Source organism: Xylocopa sonorina, chromosome 6, assembly GCF_050948175.1.
Source record: "Xylocopa sonorina isolate GNS202 chromosome 6, iyXylSono1_principal, whole genome shotgun sequence".
NCBI lineage: Eukaryota > Metazoa > Arthropoda > Insecta > Hymenoptera > Apidae > Xylocopa > Xylocopa sonorina.
Genome location: NC_135198.1, coordinates 7060727 through 7076232, shown reverse-complemented (window position 1 = coordinate 7076232; position 15506 = coordinate 7060727). Strand labels below are relative to the sequence as shown.

The following is a 15506-nucleotide window of genomic DNA, read 5'->3' as shown; positions in this document are numbered from 1 at the left end:
TATCTTTAATTCGTTCCTCTTTTCTTCCCGTTACACGAGCAGCAAAATCCAATCGATCCTGGTACGGTCATCGGCGTTTTATGCGGTTCTTGAATTCTTGCGAGAATAAATGTACTTGTGCACGATAAGATTTGAGAAAACTATGATAGAGACAGAATGAGGTCACTAATTTCTCGTTATACGACACTCATAGCCAGGTGTACAAATTTTACATTCATCTTTCGTCGAATTTCGATTATAAAGTATCATGAATTTCTTTCCGCATACCTTTCTCCGTATCTAAGTTCCGAGAATTATAGAGGCATGATTTTTGATACGCAAAAGATTTAATCTGCGCACTCTGGAATTCGAAGGTCCGCCACTCACGTGTTCCACAAATTGTCACGTACTATTATTGACAACATACGGAAAAGAGAGTTATTAACATCGAAATTCCTGTTTAATGCTCATCTCCGCGTGAATCATCCTATCCACGGTGAACAGGTTTCCCTCCACCTCTGTGTTACTGTCACGGAAGTACAATGACACAACTGCAAAAAACCAACATTTCAGGAAATGAACTAGTACATTGTCCGCCTTATAGCTAACATATCCCATCTAAAGTATTTCTTTCTTAGAATGATCATGCATTTGCGGTACCAATGCTTGATCATGCTAAACTTCCACAAATTGGTGAGGAACAGCAGAGAGATGACAGAAAGATGCATAGTTGAGGTGATTAAAACAATTATACCGAGGGTGTCGGTACAATTAAAAATTTTTAAAATGTGCAGCGACCTTTGAAGTTCGATGACGATCTTTCAGCTGTGCCGATGCGTTTTCACCGCGTTTCACGTGTTACAACCTAATGTATACATACATATTACCCAGGAAACCAATGGGAATACACTGTTGACCGCGTGCGTGAGGTTGCCGCGCGCGCGCGTAAAACATTAACCTCTCTCGTCGACGGGATGGCTATCCGCTTTAAGCGCGCGGGATCTCTTCGGTTGCGCAGACAGCGAAGCGTGGCTGGCATTCGAGCCGTCTGGAAAAGACGGATCAATATGCCGGTTTTGCTGCTTTCGTCCCGTCTCGTTCCTTCCCGCCCCGGCGTCGGACACTGTTTCTCTCTCTTTGGCCCAGCTATCGTACCAGCTGAACATTGGCATTGATTTTTAAAGTTCAGGAAGTGCCGCCCGCCTGGCGAAGCCCGCCTGGAGAGCCCCGCCGACTGTTCCCTGTGACCGGGCTACAACGTTGCATGCACTTTTGGCAACGTACCGATCAATACGCTCGATACGCCGTCAATTTTCCCGCAGACCACGCCGGAACTTATGATCCCACCGCTTCCGGCCGGGTGAAAGTGTTTTATGCGCGATGGCGCGGGTAAAGATGAAGGCTCGGCACGAAGGAGGTTATGAATGTCACGTGCGTAACGCTGAAAATTGAACACGGCCGAAGTCGTATTATTCGTCATTTTTTGGGGTAGACTTTACTTTAAGAAGTGAATTTTAAGATCACGTGTAATACGTTAATATGAATGAGTAAAATACCTTTTTTGGTTTGAGAAAGCAATTGTTGTATATGGTAAATGAGAAATTTTGTTTCCATTAAAATATCAATGTTATTAAAAATGTTAAGGGCTAAATATAAATCGTAACGCAGTCTTACTTATTCACTGATTTCGGCCTTGGTACTTTTAACCTTCTATGAAAAAATAAATGTCTTTAAATATATGGAACTTGCAGGCCTTTTTGCGTCTACTCTATATAGGCGTTGGCGAGATAGATCTTAAGGATCATATAGGTTTACTCAATTGGAAAATTAGAAAATATAATGAAGTTTCGATATAAAAATAAAATTGGGGTCCGATGATGGAAATAAAGTGTTATACGAATATAACTATATAAAAATAATCACTAAAATTAGAATTTCTAACGGTTAACGTACAGATTGATCTTCGGAAAGGATTCGATATACTTGGTGACAATGAAGAGCACGTACCATTGTTACACATCAACACATATATTTTTGCTTCTGCATGTTGCATACATACGATAAACAGTACAGTGTTTACGCGTTCCTCGAGGTATGGTATACTAGAAAATTTCATTATCCACTACTACAATTGCTATTCGACGTATTTAATTCGTTACTTCCGCTTTCCTGTGTACTTCTGTTGTGTAGCCTATAATGAGAGAGAATCGACAGATAAAATCAAACAGAACGAACACGCTTACAGCTGTGAGAAACACACTCTGCTCGTAATGATTCGTTTATTTTTGTCCTTCATTATTTCGTCTCGTGAACAAAGATCGCGCGTTCTTAATGCTTCGTAAGAATTACGAATAAAGAACATAATTATCTAACGAAAATAAACTCGGTTTTGGTTATAGATAATGAAATTGGACGAATGCAATATGCGATGGAGAACAGGGCGTGAATTTTCAAACGCTACAATTGTCCAAGTGTAACAATCACTATTAATATTGCTATTGCTGCGAAACGAAACATCCGTTTCCTTTCTGCATCCCCAATTTCGCTCATCCGGTCGACCTATGATAATGAAAAACAGAAAAAAGAGAAAATCTGCTATATTCGGTTGAAGACCAACGCATACACGCACACACCATCTGAGAGAACAATAAACGCGTTTCATTCGAACCGATTATCTTCTTCGTGTTCCGCAAAACGTCGTCCAAAAATAGTTTCGGAAATTGAGCAAGCGTTAAAACGATCGCGCGCGAACAATGCGAAAGACAGCGAAACGGACAGCAAAAAGAGCAAACGATCGACACTCGGACGATCATTTCAGAAGATCGATCTATGTGCACCAAATGTCTACTGCCTTCCTTAGCTAAAATACCCTTTTCATTCGAAGTCTTTCGAAATCCACGTGTCTTTCATTTCTTAAGCAGACTTAAAGTATCGTATGTGCTTTGCAAGATTCTAGGAACAATCTACGATATTTGTCCTAACTATTTTACAGATCATGTGGTATATTCTAGTGGTTCAAAGTATCATTTTTGTTGAACGTTGAAAATATTCAGTTAGGACAAATAAACTAAGGTAGGCAGTATATATAGAGTGAAGAATTACGGTTCTTTTGCAACAAATCGATTTTCAACAATGTATCATGAAAGGAATCGCATATTTCAGACAAAAAGAGAGTACGCAGTATGTACCCGCAGCATTGCATGATATGAACAAAAAGAACGGGAAACAACATCAAGAGGTATCTGCGTAATGAACCCGACAACTGCTTTTTTTTGTTCTTTCATTTTCTATGAAATTCATTTTTACAAAACGGGATAAAAATTGTAATCCCTTTGAACGAGTGCCAGAATCAACTTCGACGTCGAAAGGTAAAAGCTACCTTGCCCCGAGAGATTAAAAAATATCACGTACAGCCTCTGTAAGTATTGCTACGATGTATTGTGCTCTCCTCGGTCCCCTCCCTCTTTCACTCTCGTTTTCTCGCATTACTCAACTCTTATTTCCATCTTGTTTGCTTCGTGGACTCATCGATCAGCTGATTCTCACTCCTCTTATCAATTTTGCTCAACGCTCCATAGTACACGAGCTTACGCTAACGCAGATAGCCTCTACACATCGAGTGCTTCGATTGCGTTTCGCAACGTCCCGAAGCACCGTGTGTTTCGAAAAAAAGAGCGCCGCTGACCAAAGTGAAACGACGTGACATCGAGTTCCGCCGGAAATTCGAACATGTCCAACTGGTACGCGTCAACTCGAAACTAAAACTATCGCAAGTTACTCTTCAACGTCAGATTTATCAGTCTATACCGTACATGTGTGTAATGTTCCTTAATACTATACACATATATACATCGATAAGTTTAACGCTCGAGAGCAACTCGCGATAATCTTACTTGTAGTAGATGGGCACGAGGTTTAAAGTGGGAGAACTTGAGTTCAGCGGCGCGTGATCGTTTCGCGATTTACCGATTTCGCCGCTCCATTCTTCGCCTATTGTGCCAATCCGTTTTGTACAATTATATACAAAAGGAGCAATGCCATGCGTCCCGAGCGGTCTTCTCGTCAAACGCGGACAATTCGCAAGAGGAACCTCGGGCGCGCCAGCTAAAGAACAATAATGTATATGCTTGCATTTTTCTCGGCTTTTCGTTTCATTTCGTTCCGTCTCTTTCCCTTCATCTTTTATTCGCATTCCTTTTTATCTCTTTTCTTCTTTTAACGTTTTTAGACAATAGCGAGTGTATGGTTCCTATTTGACGGGCGTTATTTTCTTTTTTCATCGGCGAAATGAAAACCAAAAGGCCCTCTCACTTAAAGTCTAGCGATTAACTAAAGGCGAAAGTGGACGTTACACAATCGGATATATCGATCCGTTTTATGAATGACTGGATAAGAACGACGCTCACCCTCCCTCCTTTGCCCAGACCCCCTTCTCCCCCCCTCCCCCTTGTCGTGTGTTTTCGGATAACCACCAGACGAGTCTTACGAAAAAGATTTCGCGATTTCGCAAAACTAGAAAGAACGAACAAAAAAAAACAATAAAGAAAATGGCGAGAAGAAAATCAGAATGGCGCGCTCGAACATCTTATCAATAACAGTTTATACGTACGGTTTTTTCCCTTATTTATTCGAGATTAAAGAAAAAAAAAGAAAAATAATTTAATAGATAATACGCAAACGAATGTTACTTCTTTTGTACATTTAAAAATGGTTACTCCTTTAGTTCATAACTTTTATTAATAATGTGGTATGTACACATATACACAATGTACAGTAAAAACCCGTACGTTGGGTCTAAATATGTCCGCCATGTCGTTTTTATCATACAACGAGTGTGTAATAGTAGTAGTAGTAGTAGTAGTAGTAGTAGTAGTAAGTAGTAGTAGTAGTAATAGTAGTAGTAGTAGTAATAGTAGTAGTAGTAGTAGTAGTAGTAGTAATAGTAGTAGTAGTAGTAGAAAGAGTATACAAATAAAAGATTAGAAAAGGACGACCGTCGGGGCTTTGTCCGACGGGTTTTTAGAACACCGAAGCGCCATACTCCCCCGACTTCGGTTAATCCGCGATCACGCGATACAGCGTGAATAAAAATAAAGTACAATACAACCGCTCCAGTTTTATGGTATCATGTTTCTATGTTACGTCTGTCTGTCGGTGTGTAGTTTGTGTGTATTGTGTGTTTTTAATGTGTATAAATAGTTTGTATATGTGTATCGTATTTAAAATGTATGTTCTCTCTGTATGTTGTACTTCAAAAAAGCGCGAATACGTGTTCGCGGCACAAGAAACAATAAAGAAAGGCGATCGAACCTAAGTACAAACCCAAACCGGACACCAAAATCTGTCGCCTGGTCTCTTCTACGTTGGTTCGTATATATTATATGTAATATACTCGACAAGAACCATTTGTTTTTTTTTTTTTTTCTTTTATTTCCTCGCGCATTAACCGTTCTACGATAATCCCATATATACACGTGTGCAGGACCAACGCCAGCGTGCCACAAAGTGCCAAAGACTTCTTCTCAAGACCAGCCAAAACAATTTGATCGAACGAGACACGTTCGATCGGAAACAATCGTTGCTGCTCGGTGAACAGAACCCCCAGCGAGACGAGTCGCTGAAAAAAAATCGTCCACTTTCCCCGACAACAACTTGCAACAACTTCGTGAATTAATTCCAATTTACACCGACAACGTCTTTGGCTCGAATCGTACAATGTTGGCAATATTCGTTGCCAAACATTCTATCACCTTTACCAAAAGTATATTTTGGTGGAACCTTCACGGTTCCACCATGATTAACCCTCGTCAAGGAGGGTGCAAAATTTGAGCCCCGTTTTTAAAACAATCATGAGAATCTTTAAGTTTCTCTTTCTTTCTTTACTTTCAGCCCAGAGCCCGTGGTATCGTCGCCTAAAATAGTGGCTATCTCGCCTTGCATAAACGCCCATGGTACTTGGCTGTTAGCTAGCGGACACTTTTCTCCGCTTGGGCAATAGACCTGGAACAAGTGAAATTGATGGTGAATTAGGCTGTTACACAGTTGTAATCTTAAGATAATTCTATGGTTCATTACAGATTTAAATGCTGAGTCGAAAACCTCACCTCTGAGCCAGCACCCTGTCTCTTTATGCTCTCCCGACTGCAAGGGAAACAGAATTTGTGGTGAGGCACGCTGGGGCACTGAACGAAGTGCGTGTCTTCGAGACGTTCTTGACACAATGTGCATTTTAGTATGGGTGCTGACACTTGTTCAGCTCCTGCGACTTGAGCGACTGCTCCTTCTGATGATGTTGTCACGGTCGTCGACGACACGTGCCTCGAACCACTAGACCTCCTACCCGAGGGTCCTGGAGGCGATCAATGATACACACAATTTAGCTTAAACGCGTTTCTAACGTAAAACGAGTCATTTCGTAAACGGAGCTAATCGCGTGATAAACGTAACAACCCCTACTATTTTCTAGTAATCTTTAGCCAATTGTTGATTGATTTCCAGAACCGGACCTGATATATCGTTCTATGAAAAAGGTGTCGAGTCACTGCTTGTTTTTGTACTTCAAGGTATATCGTAAAGACACCGTTTCGTTTACATTTTCGTCATGTGATTTTATTTACAACTGCTTCGTCTCCTTAGATGGACTTTAATATTAACCCTTTAAATACTACAGCCATATCACAAACGTTATCAGAGTCGGTCGTTATCTATTGTAATCAATTTTTCTTTGATAACCTAGGTACAAGTATTACATTTAATTGATATTTTACACAGCAAGATAAAAATAAATATCACGTTCACAGTGATAATAACCGCAAATACGCACTATCTATAGAAAAGTTCTAAATATACAGTATTTAATGGGTTAAAACGTAAGGAGAAACACGAAGGATTATAATTACCTGAACTGTTCGGGCTGTGCTGTGATCCTCTGGAGGCACTACGTTGCTGAGCATTCGTAGCCGTGGTTGGCGGGCTTCTGCTAGTCGGACTCGGGTTATTCGGTGGTTGTGGCACTGATTCCGGTGACGCTAGGTTGTCTGCGACTGACATGAGCGCGGCCATAGGTGACGGGCCATTCGTCGAACTCTGAAAGATAACGTTACCTTCAATTCGTATGCCAGGTACAAGAACACGAATAATTACTAATTCCTTCAGTTACTATCGTCTAAGTCGTAAATATATTTAACACACGAGCATTAACCCTGAAATACTAATATTAAATACTTCCAGAACACTTAAATACAATGGATGTATGTGCATTCCATTTTAGTGACCTTTTCCTTTTTACACGTGAGATTTCATCTATGCTAGCATTCCAGGGCCAATGTACTTGTGAACTTGACGTTACCTGATGATGATTCGACTGTGAATTATCGTTGGTGGCCTCTTGCGCTGGTGGCGGCGGCGGCGGAGGGCTTGTTCGCGGACGAAGGGGCGACCCTCCGCCGTTTGCCGCCACACTTGCTGGTGCCAATGGAATAGACGGACCAACATACGCCCCTGAAATTTAAACAAACTTTAGCAATAGCTTCTTGTTATTTTACATCATCAACGTAACCAAGTGATTGCCAATGAGCGAAACTTCAAAATCATTTTGAATAATCTACAAGTATCCCAATATAACAGGAACACTAAAAGCATTGAAAGACAAAAGATAGATATTCTTTTCCCTTGTTTAACGTTTCTTCTTTCATTGTGTAATTTCTAACAGGTCCTGTTGCACTTTTTATATATTTTTCCATCGTACATGCGCAAACATGCTATTTATGATAATGAGTGTAGACTGGTGCTTAGTGTTTGAATGGTGACACGCGGATTCGACCGATTTTCAAATATCTGAACCGAGTCGCGCCAGCTGCTGCCCGTTAAGCCGATAGGTTAGGTTAGGTTAGACGTTTACCGTGAAATTGATATTCCACGAGAGATCACAATTGAATGACACACGCAAGACGTGCCATCGGCATCGCCAGCTGTGTACAAAGTGCTTTTCGTGACTTATTTGCTTTCATGGGCGCGCGATCGGCGCTTATACACACCACGGAATATCGAGCGTTCTCGTGCCTCGATATATACTACAGGACATCGTGAGGTTACGCATTTTGATATTGTTTACGAACCGCTTCTATACAATTGTCAGGTCACTTTCAACGATAAAATCATTAACACGCGAAACGCGCGTCACCTGTACGTTTTATCTACTCCATAGGTTCATTTGTACAATATATCTATAGGATACGTATATCGATACACATATCGATACACTTGGTATCGAACCTTCGAATGAATGGAATATTTAAAATTAAATTCCCGATTGATCGCATTTTCTAACATTGCCGCCAGTTCTTAATTTCTTTTAAGATGCGTTGATTTTACATAATATAACTATTATAAGAACGATTGGTAAAGAATTATAGATTGTGAGCTACGCTCACTGAAACATTACATCAGCAGTTCAATCGTTGGCTACTTTTAATATTACATAAGAACGTATAGAAGGATCAAATTTAAAGATAATATAAAAAAAAAAACTGCTTTATCTTAAACACGTTAAGTCTTATTCGAAAGCGAGCAAGGCGTGTAGCATTTTAAAACCGCGGCAACCTTACAACTTCACGCTACCATTTCGTGTACAGCTGTTATCAACGACCACGCAACAATGTCCATCCGACAACGTGCTACATTTCGGTTATCGTGTCTCATTATTTTTCACGCTGCCGATGTTTACGCGTTTTGGTACCCACGTACGGAGAAACGCATTCCGCCGGCATGGCCAGATAAGCGGCCGAGACGATCGATACTAAGTAAGAAACATCGTTTCGTCACGTTCTACAGAGGATCGTGACACGCGATATCTCCGTCGGTGCGCGTCCACGGCCTGTGTGCCCCAGTGCAACGCAGCAGCATCCGCACGTAGCTATCCCCACCGCGCGCGACAAACTGTACGAGTCACCGAGGTCTCTCGACCGAAGCGTGGTCTTTACCATCGTGGAGACGTGTGACCGGTACTTTTCCGTGATGACTTCGATACAGGCAAGGACCGTTGCCGCGTCTCCGCTCTCTGTATCTATCTGTCTGTCGAGTCGTACGCGAAGAAACGTTGCAGCAGCTCTGCCATGTCGGAGGGAACGAAGGAGAACGGTGGTCACTGGGGGGAAGTGATCCTGCAGGACGAGAGGGACGAGGCGAACCGGGGAAAGGAATGCGCATGCGCGGTTTTGTAACAGACATCGCATCACGCACGTAGGCGGCTGGCTTAGTCACACTTTGCGCTTTGTATATCGCTGCTAACCGGTCGGCTATAGTGGCCTTGTTTCGAAAGTATGACCCTCCGAGCGCGTCGTTGACGCCGTCAGCGCGTGCATTTACGGCTGACGTCTCTCTACATAGTGTCTCGAAACATTTACTCTCAGGTTATGCTGCTTCCTGTTAACTACGAAATAACCTTAGTTAACTTGTTCGTAATGAAAGACAGAAGCGGCGTGTAGATTTTAACGTGCAAATGTTTGCAGATAAATATCAATGGTATTGCCAAAAACTATTCTATCGGAAAAGTTGCAGAAGGATGTAGCGCATAGAACGTAAATACTTCCTTCTTCGTTTCGCATGAATCGTGCGTGTAACATATCCGATGAGTAGTAAGAGAGTTTCTATCGGTAGGTACAGCGTTTTGTACTCTACGTGTACATATATTCTCGTTTTATCGAGCTAAAATTCTGTCACGTGTTTTGCAACACCTTGTATGTAGCACACAGGGTGGAGGGACGTGCACACGATACTCCTCCCGTGACGTAGGAAGTCGATGTATATATGCCTATCTGTACGCGATCGATCGAGCATGGTCGAGAACTCGCGAACCGTGGCGATCATTGCGAAACACGACTCAAGCGAGCTGCTGCTCTCGTTACTCGTTACTACCGTTGTTGACGGCCCGTCGTTTCTTGCCCGTTTGCACATATAGCTGGGTGTGTATTTTAAACTGTTCGGTTGAGCGCAAAAAAACTTGTAACTATTTTTTCGGCCCTGTAGCATTGGTGCAGACTATTATTTGAATTTATTTAAGGAACACGTATATATATATAAGCGAAATTACGAAAATCGGAATACAGGTAAATAAAATAATCCTACAAGCGTAAGATAGGATATAGAGAACACTTCATTTAAGTTCATCTCTTTATCGGATTTATCTAGAAAATTGCCACTTCGGCAACCGGAGTATTTTATGCGTTTACTCTTCATTAAAGAGAATAGCACACAGTGCGCTTAACGTACGTTAACTCTCTTTGAAGAGACACAGATTGGCGGGAGAGAAGCTAACGTGCACAGAGTGACATGAGTAATAAATTTAAGTAGCCAAAGAGGGAAAATATCATATAAGCGGTTGGATAATTGTGCGCAGAATTATACTGACTCGACTGTTTTAACATGATAAAGATATACGAGGACGGTATTACGGAATGTGCATTTTTTCATATGATTCTATATGCATTTATAAAAAATAATTAAAACTCTATCCGATTTTCTTCCTGTTACCGTAATGCAAAAGAATTCTTTCCAAAATTCGTTTATTTCCAGAACTTAATCTTTGCCAGCAGTAATCTATTTTTATCAAAACACGCATACATAACGTGGATAATATCTTTCCAACGGAAATGCTATCTTCAAGGATACAAAACTTAGATATGAGAAAAAGACAGAAGTAAACCGTTGTATCCTACAACCGATGTGAACGTATACGATTTTGTACAAGAATTTAGCAGTTAACAATAACTTACATATAATTTACGTATAAGCAGAGTACATGATCTCATTGATTCGGTTCTAGTATTCCACGCAGTCAATCTATGTGAAACAGTTCTTGAAAACCGTTGGATGGTTTCAGTGTAGTCCGTTTAATTTTTTCGATTGACCGTTTGGAAGCCTCGTATAATCGTTAATCACCGTTTCTACGTTAGTGAATGATGGTAATTGTTTCCAGGCAAGTAACCAAAGAACAGTCGAAGCCAGTGTAAATCCGCGGCACTGTTCCGTTATTTTTACCGATTTCTCGTTGTTACCGCGTTAAATCACCATAACGATCTACGAGCGTTTCAACGAGTAATCATCGAAGCGACATTTTTCTAAAAGAAATACATTACATCAGGAAAAATATTCAGCCTACAACTTCCGAGTTTTTATCGTTACACAAAATTCAATCAGGATTCATCAAAACCGTGATTCGTTTACATATTTACTCCGAAAGCATTAAAACTTTTGGAGTTGTCAGTAAGGATACATGGTTTACAAATGCTTCAACTCCTAATAGTCTTAAACATATGCAAGATAATCGTGCATTGAATATAATGAGTTTCAAAACGCAAACGTAAACGAAATAATATTAATAATGAAAAAATTGTCCGGACCACGGTGTTCTCCATGTCAATGTTCTAAGGTCAAGGAGTCCAAGCTACTCGTCTCTCCTCTTGCGTGCATAATGATAAATCGCGAATAATTCACGGAACGGGCGAGAATTGCATTAAATCTTCGTTCCGCGTAAGAGAAACAGCCGAAATTTTCCAGGAAATAATTCTACCAAGATGTACGACGACAAGACAAATGGCCGTCCCGCAGCCACTGCAGCGAGCAGCACTTGATAACCGTAAACACACGCGCGCGTTAAGGTCGAATTAGAAAGTGGCCAGTGTCGAAATAACGGTCGATGACCAAGGTCACCCGGGCTGTACGTAGGTATGTACGAGCAACACGGCAAACGCGTGAGGTGAACCTCGGCTCTCTCGAGTCACCGTCAACCTGGGGCTCGTCAATGAGCCACGTACGACGAAAAGGAGCGCAAGAAAAAGGGGGCCACGCTACAGTTACCTTCGCGATGTGCAACCACAGTGAAAAAAAGGAAACGTATACATCGTGCACAAGTTGAACCGGTTCTCGAAAGTATTGTACCGACTTGAGGCTTTAAGAGTACCAGAGGCACAGTTTCCGTAAAAAATTGTACTTTCTACGTAACGCTACATATAGTTCTTAAGTAGGTAGTATATACGCTTCTTACACGAGATACAAACTACGCGTACAGGTTTTCGGAAGGCAGAAACCATGCCGTGGTTGTATGTATCTTTAAAGAGATTGGATGTAACCGAGCAGGAAGTGTAAAAAAAACTGCATTCTCAAAATTATATTCGCAATGCTAATGATATCTGTATTAAGCAACAACGGACTCATTCATTGTATCTAAATATACTCTGTGACGTCATTCGATTGGACGTCACAGAGCACTCGGTACGGCACGGCAACTCGGTGTATCTTTTGGTCGTCCCATCACGTGCTCAACGTAACGTCTCCTTTATACGCGTTTGGACGACTGCCGTTCGTCCAGAATGAAGAAACTGGTCGAAGGATAGACGAGGAGAGAGCACGCGCGCTTACTCGGATCCGCAAGGCAACGCGCGACCGATATAGTGGGAGGAAGGAGAGAAGGGAGATGTAACTTCCTTTTACCGTGCACGACGATTCCCCGAAGCCCAAAGGCTCTGTCTTTTAACTCGTACACGCGGCTCCTTTCCCGTGCCAGATGGCCACGCGGACGACCAAACGTTTTCCTATTTTTACTACCGGCCGGTAAGTGCAAGCGTGAAAAGACCATCTGCTACCAAACGAGAAGAAAATGCAATACCTTGCTTAAACGTGAATGCCTGAATAAAATTATTAGACACTGTAACAATAATCCGTAAGATTTGGGAAGAATATCTATATTGTCTTCCAAAATGTTTGACTGCTCGCAAGACAAGTATAATATATTTCCGCTTATATCTTAATTCGACAGGAGCAATTATATAACTACGTAAAAATAAACATTGCAGGCGCGAAGAATGTTTAATTTGAAACGAAAGGTGACAAAGAAGTTTGCTGATTTAATAGCGGAAACGGTGTTCATAACACGAGTACCCATCCGTATCATGCCATCTGCGTGTATAACTCACCATTGGCCTTGAATGTAGTGGCGGTTTCGAAACTGGGCGCTCTCACAGGATGCTTCTCCTTGCTTCTATCCTGCACGTAACTGACGGCCAAGCTTACAGCTGGCAATGAATCGCCTCTTGTCAATGGCGGCCTGACCGGATGCTGTTCCTCCAACGAAAGTCTCTTCTCTGCGTGCTCGTCCTCGTCGATAGTGGAAATACCCCGCTTGAGTTGTGCGATGCCTCTGTTGTGGCTTAGGTTCACGTGATGCGCCACCGCGGCTAGGTGGGCGTTCGGAATTCTCACGTTATTACTCCTCATGCCATTCGCGATCTCATGAGTCTCCTCGTGTTGCCGAGAGATCTGCTGCCTCGATGTGCCCGAGTTGAACTCGGTAATGGAGTTTCGATGATGAAGCTGAGAATAACCGGCGATATTGTGATGCCTCGAGTGGTTCTGACCAGTATTCTGTATCGGTAGAACGTCCAAATTAGCACCGCCGTTATGCTCGGTATGCCCAGTCGTTCTATATGTCTTCGATGTGGAGGATCTGGCTTCGTGGAAACCGTGTGCCTTCTTCATTTGCTTGGCCGATTCCAATACCGCATCTATCCTGTCGGCACCCTCGTAATTCACGCAACCGCGGCACACGGGCTCCGAAAATTCTGTGATCATAGCCCAGGGCATTCTGGGTAGATCGCACAAGTAGCACTGCGTTCTCTTTCCCATCATTTTGTTCAAGTTCTTCGCCCGCAAATAATCCGCCAAGTCGTCGCCGTCACAACGTATCGGTGTATCACTCACATCCACTTTTGCACGTCTACTATGTGGCCAGCAACCAATACTGACACATTCGCTTTCACAGACGCACGGTTATACTGAAAATTCACTGTGTATTAGCGATACTTTATTATAAATACGTCGAAAACCGTTCATTTCCCCAAAGAAATTCTTTCGAATACGTATTCCCCGTGACCCCCCTACACAACAATACAAGCGATACCAGTAGGGGGTGTTGTCATCATACCAAAAGTCTTAACTCCTGTTTCTATATATATATATATATGTATATATATATATTTCTTTATTCTCTCACGCACTTCTTCCAACTCACAGCGTCGAGTTTTATAGCATATTCGTCGTGAGAGACCGTGCTAACCTCCGCATAAACACTATACGCAAAATCAACTTCACTCCCGGGAAAATCACTTGCAATACTCCCACCGCGTCTCTCACGTTTCCTTTCCACTTGGTATCGTAGCAAACATGGAACGACGCGACGTGAAACGATGCCCAATAAATCAACGCTTCGGATTTCAGGAAGAAATCCCCGCGGCCGTAGTATTAAACAGCGGGCGAAGTTGAGCGACGCGCTGCAAAGGCGGTGCTGAGAAAAAGAAGTGCACGTTACTCAGACGCCAGATATTTTTACCGCAACTCGCCCTCGCCGTGAATCGTCAATTGTAAATCCCCGGCTAACGACTAAGCGCCATTAATACCGATGCACAGAGATATACGAGATGCCGCGATACGTATACGAGAGAAACCGTATTCTAGGTTGAACACGAGACACGAAATAATGGTATGCGCGCGACACGACGACGTGCACTCGCTCGCCTGGTTGCCGTACGAGGAGACGAACGCTCGAGAATGCGGCGGTAAAGCGGAGCTACGGGTGTCGCTCTCTTCCCCCCTCGCCGATCACTACCTTCCCTGCCCCGCCTCGTCCTTCCGTCGTCCACAATTCGACAACGACGACGACGACGACACAACGACTGCTACGACGCGCTCCGCCAATCGGGCGTTGTGGCGTCATGGTGCATGACGTCATAATCGTGAACCTGCGCATGCGCAGCGGCGCTTGCCCTAGGGGGACACGTAGTCAGCGACCGGGGCTTGAGCGCGAACAGACCGATCGTAGGAGCAACAGAGAGAACGGGGGAAAGAAAAGAAGAAAGAGCTAAGAAAAAAAGATGAGGATAGCACGCGCGCGCACACGCTCGGTACATGTACCCACTCTTCGCAACGAGAGGTCCACTTTACACTCGAGAAAATGCTGTTAACGAACTACTCTTCGCTATTACTGAATATGGATACGGTCGTAGAGGTTGTCGTGGATTAAATTGACGATTATCCGGCAGAAATATCGAGACGTGGAATACTTTTACTCCTATATTTAATTCCATCGTGTATCTGTACCGACGATACGATATCTTGGTAGGTGTATGCACGAAAATTTGCAAAGGACTCCACCCATTCTAATCTACACGGACGTATCTCTCGATTTTCAGCCCGTCGTGAATAAAAATAGCAGATTTTAATTAACGGAATATGAACTAGAATCTGAAATTCGATTATGCTCTAATTGTACCCAATGTTTGTTGATGTACTTAATCGAGACAGTACGGTGTACAAATATGTACGTGTACGTAAGCATATACGAGTTACTATCTTACTACTGCTTCTAATTTATACAGTTTTAAGCACACTACGCTGCGTATGTATTAGAAACGTAATTAGTATTATATTCTCTGGTTAACGTTACGTAATAGTTAGAATTTTAAAAAATGCTCTTT

General features: G+C 42.5%; 2 protein-coding genes and 1 long non-coding RNA gene across 3 annotated transcripts in view; all 3 read right to left on the bottom strand.

Moving 5' to 3' along the window:
• Positions 1-15506, bottom strand: part of LOC143424879 (uncharacterized) — a 48071-nt gene that overhangs the window by 8454 nt on the left and 24111 nt on the right. The window lies entirely within an intron of this gene.
• On the bottom strand, positions 1232-2095 carry LOC143424754 (uncharacterized). Its single transcript, XR_013101964.1, has 2 exons — positions 1987-2095; positions 1232-1420 (listed from the first exon to the last, which is right to left on the bottom strand). It is a non-coding gene; the product is annotated as an uncharacterized LOC143424754 (long non-coding RNA).
• Positions 5709-13958, bottom strand: Pits (Protein interacting with Ttk69 and Sin3A). Its single transcript, XM_076896941.1, has 5 exons — positions 12951-13958; positions 7328-7479; positions 6879-7065; positions 6084-6328; positions 5709-5979 (listed from the first exon to the last, which is right to left on the bottom strand). Exons 1-5 carry the CDS (start codon positions 13660-13662, stop codon positions 5839-5841), a joined length of 1437 nt encoding a protein of 478 aa, XP_076753056.1. The 5' UTR covers positions 13663-13958; the 3' UTR covers positions 5709-5838.

What these genes read in the sequence shown, in the direction of transcription:
- Pits (XM_076896941.1), bottom strand. Translation starts at nt 13,662, where the DNA reads ATGATGGGAAAGAGAACGCAGTGCTACTTGTGCGATCTACCCAGAATG. An exon ending in CACAGTCGAATCATCATCAG is followed by an intron (nt 7,066 to 7,327) that starts GTAACGTCAAGT and finishes GTTATCTTTCAG; the next exon opens with AGTTCGACGAATGGCCCGTC. An exon ending in GACAGGGTGCTGGCTCAGAG is followed by an intron (nt 5,980 to 6,083) that starts GTGAGGTTTTCG and finishes CACTTGTTCCAG; the next exon opens with GTCTATTGCCCAAGCGGAGA.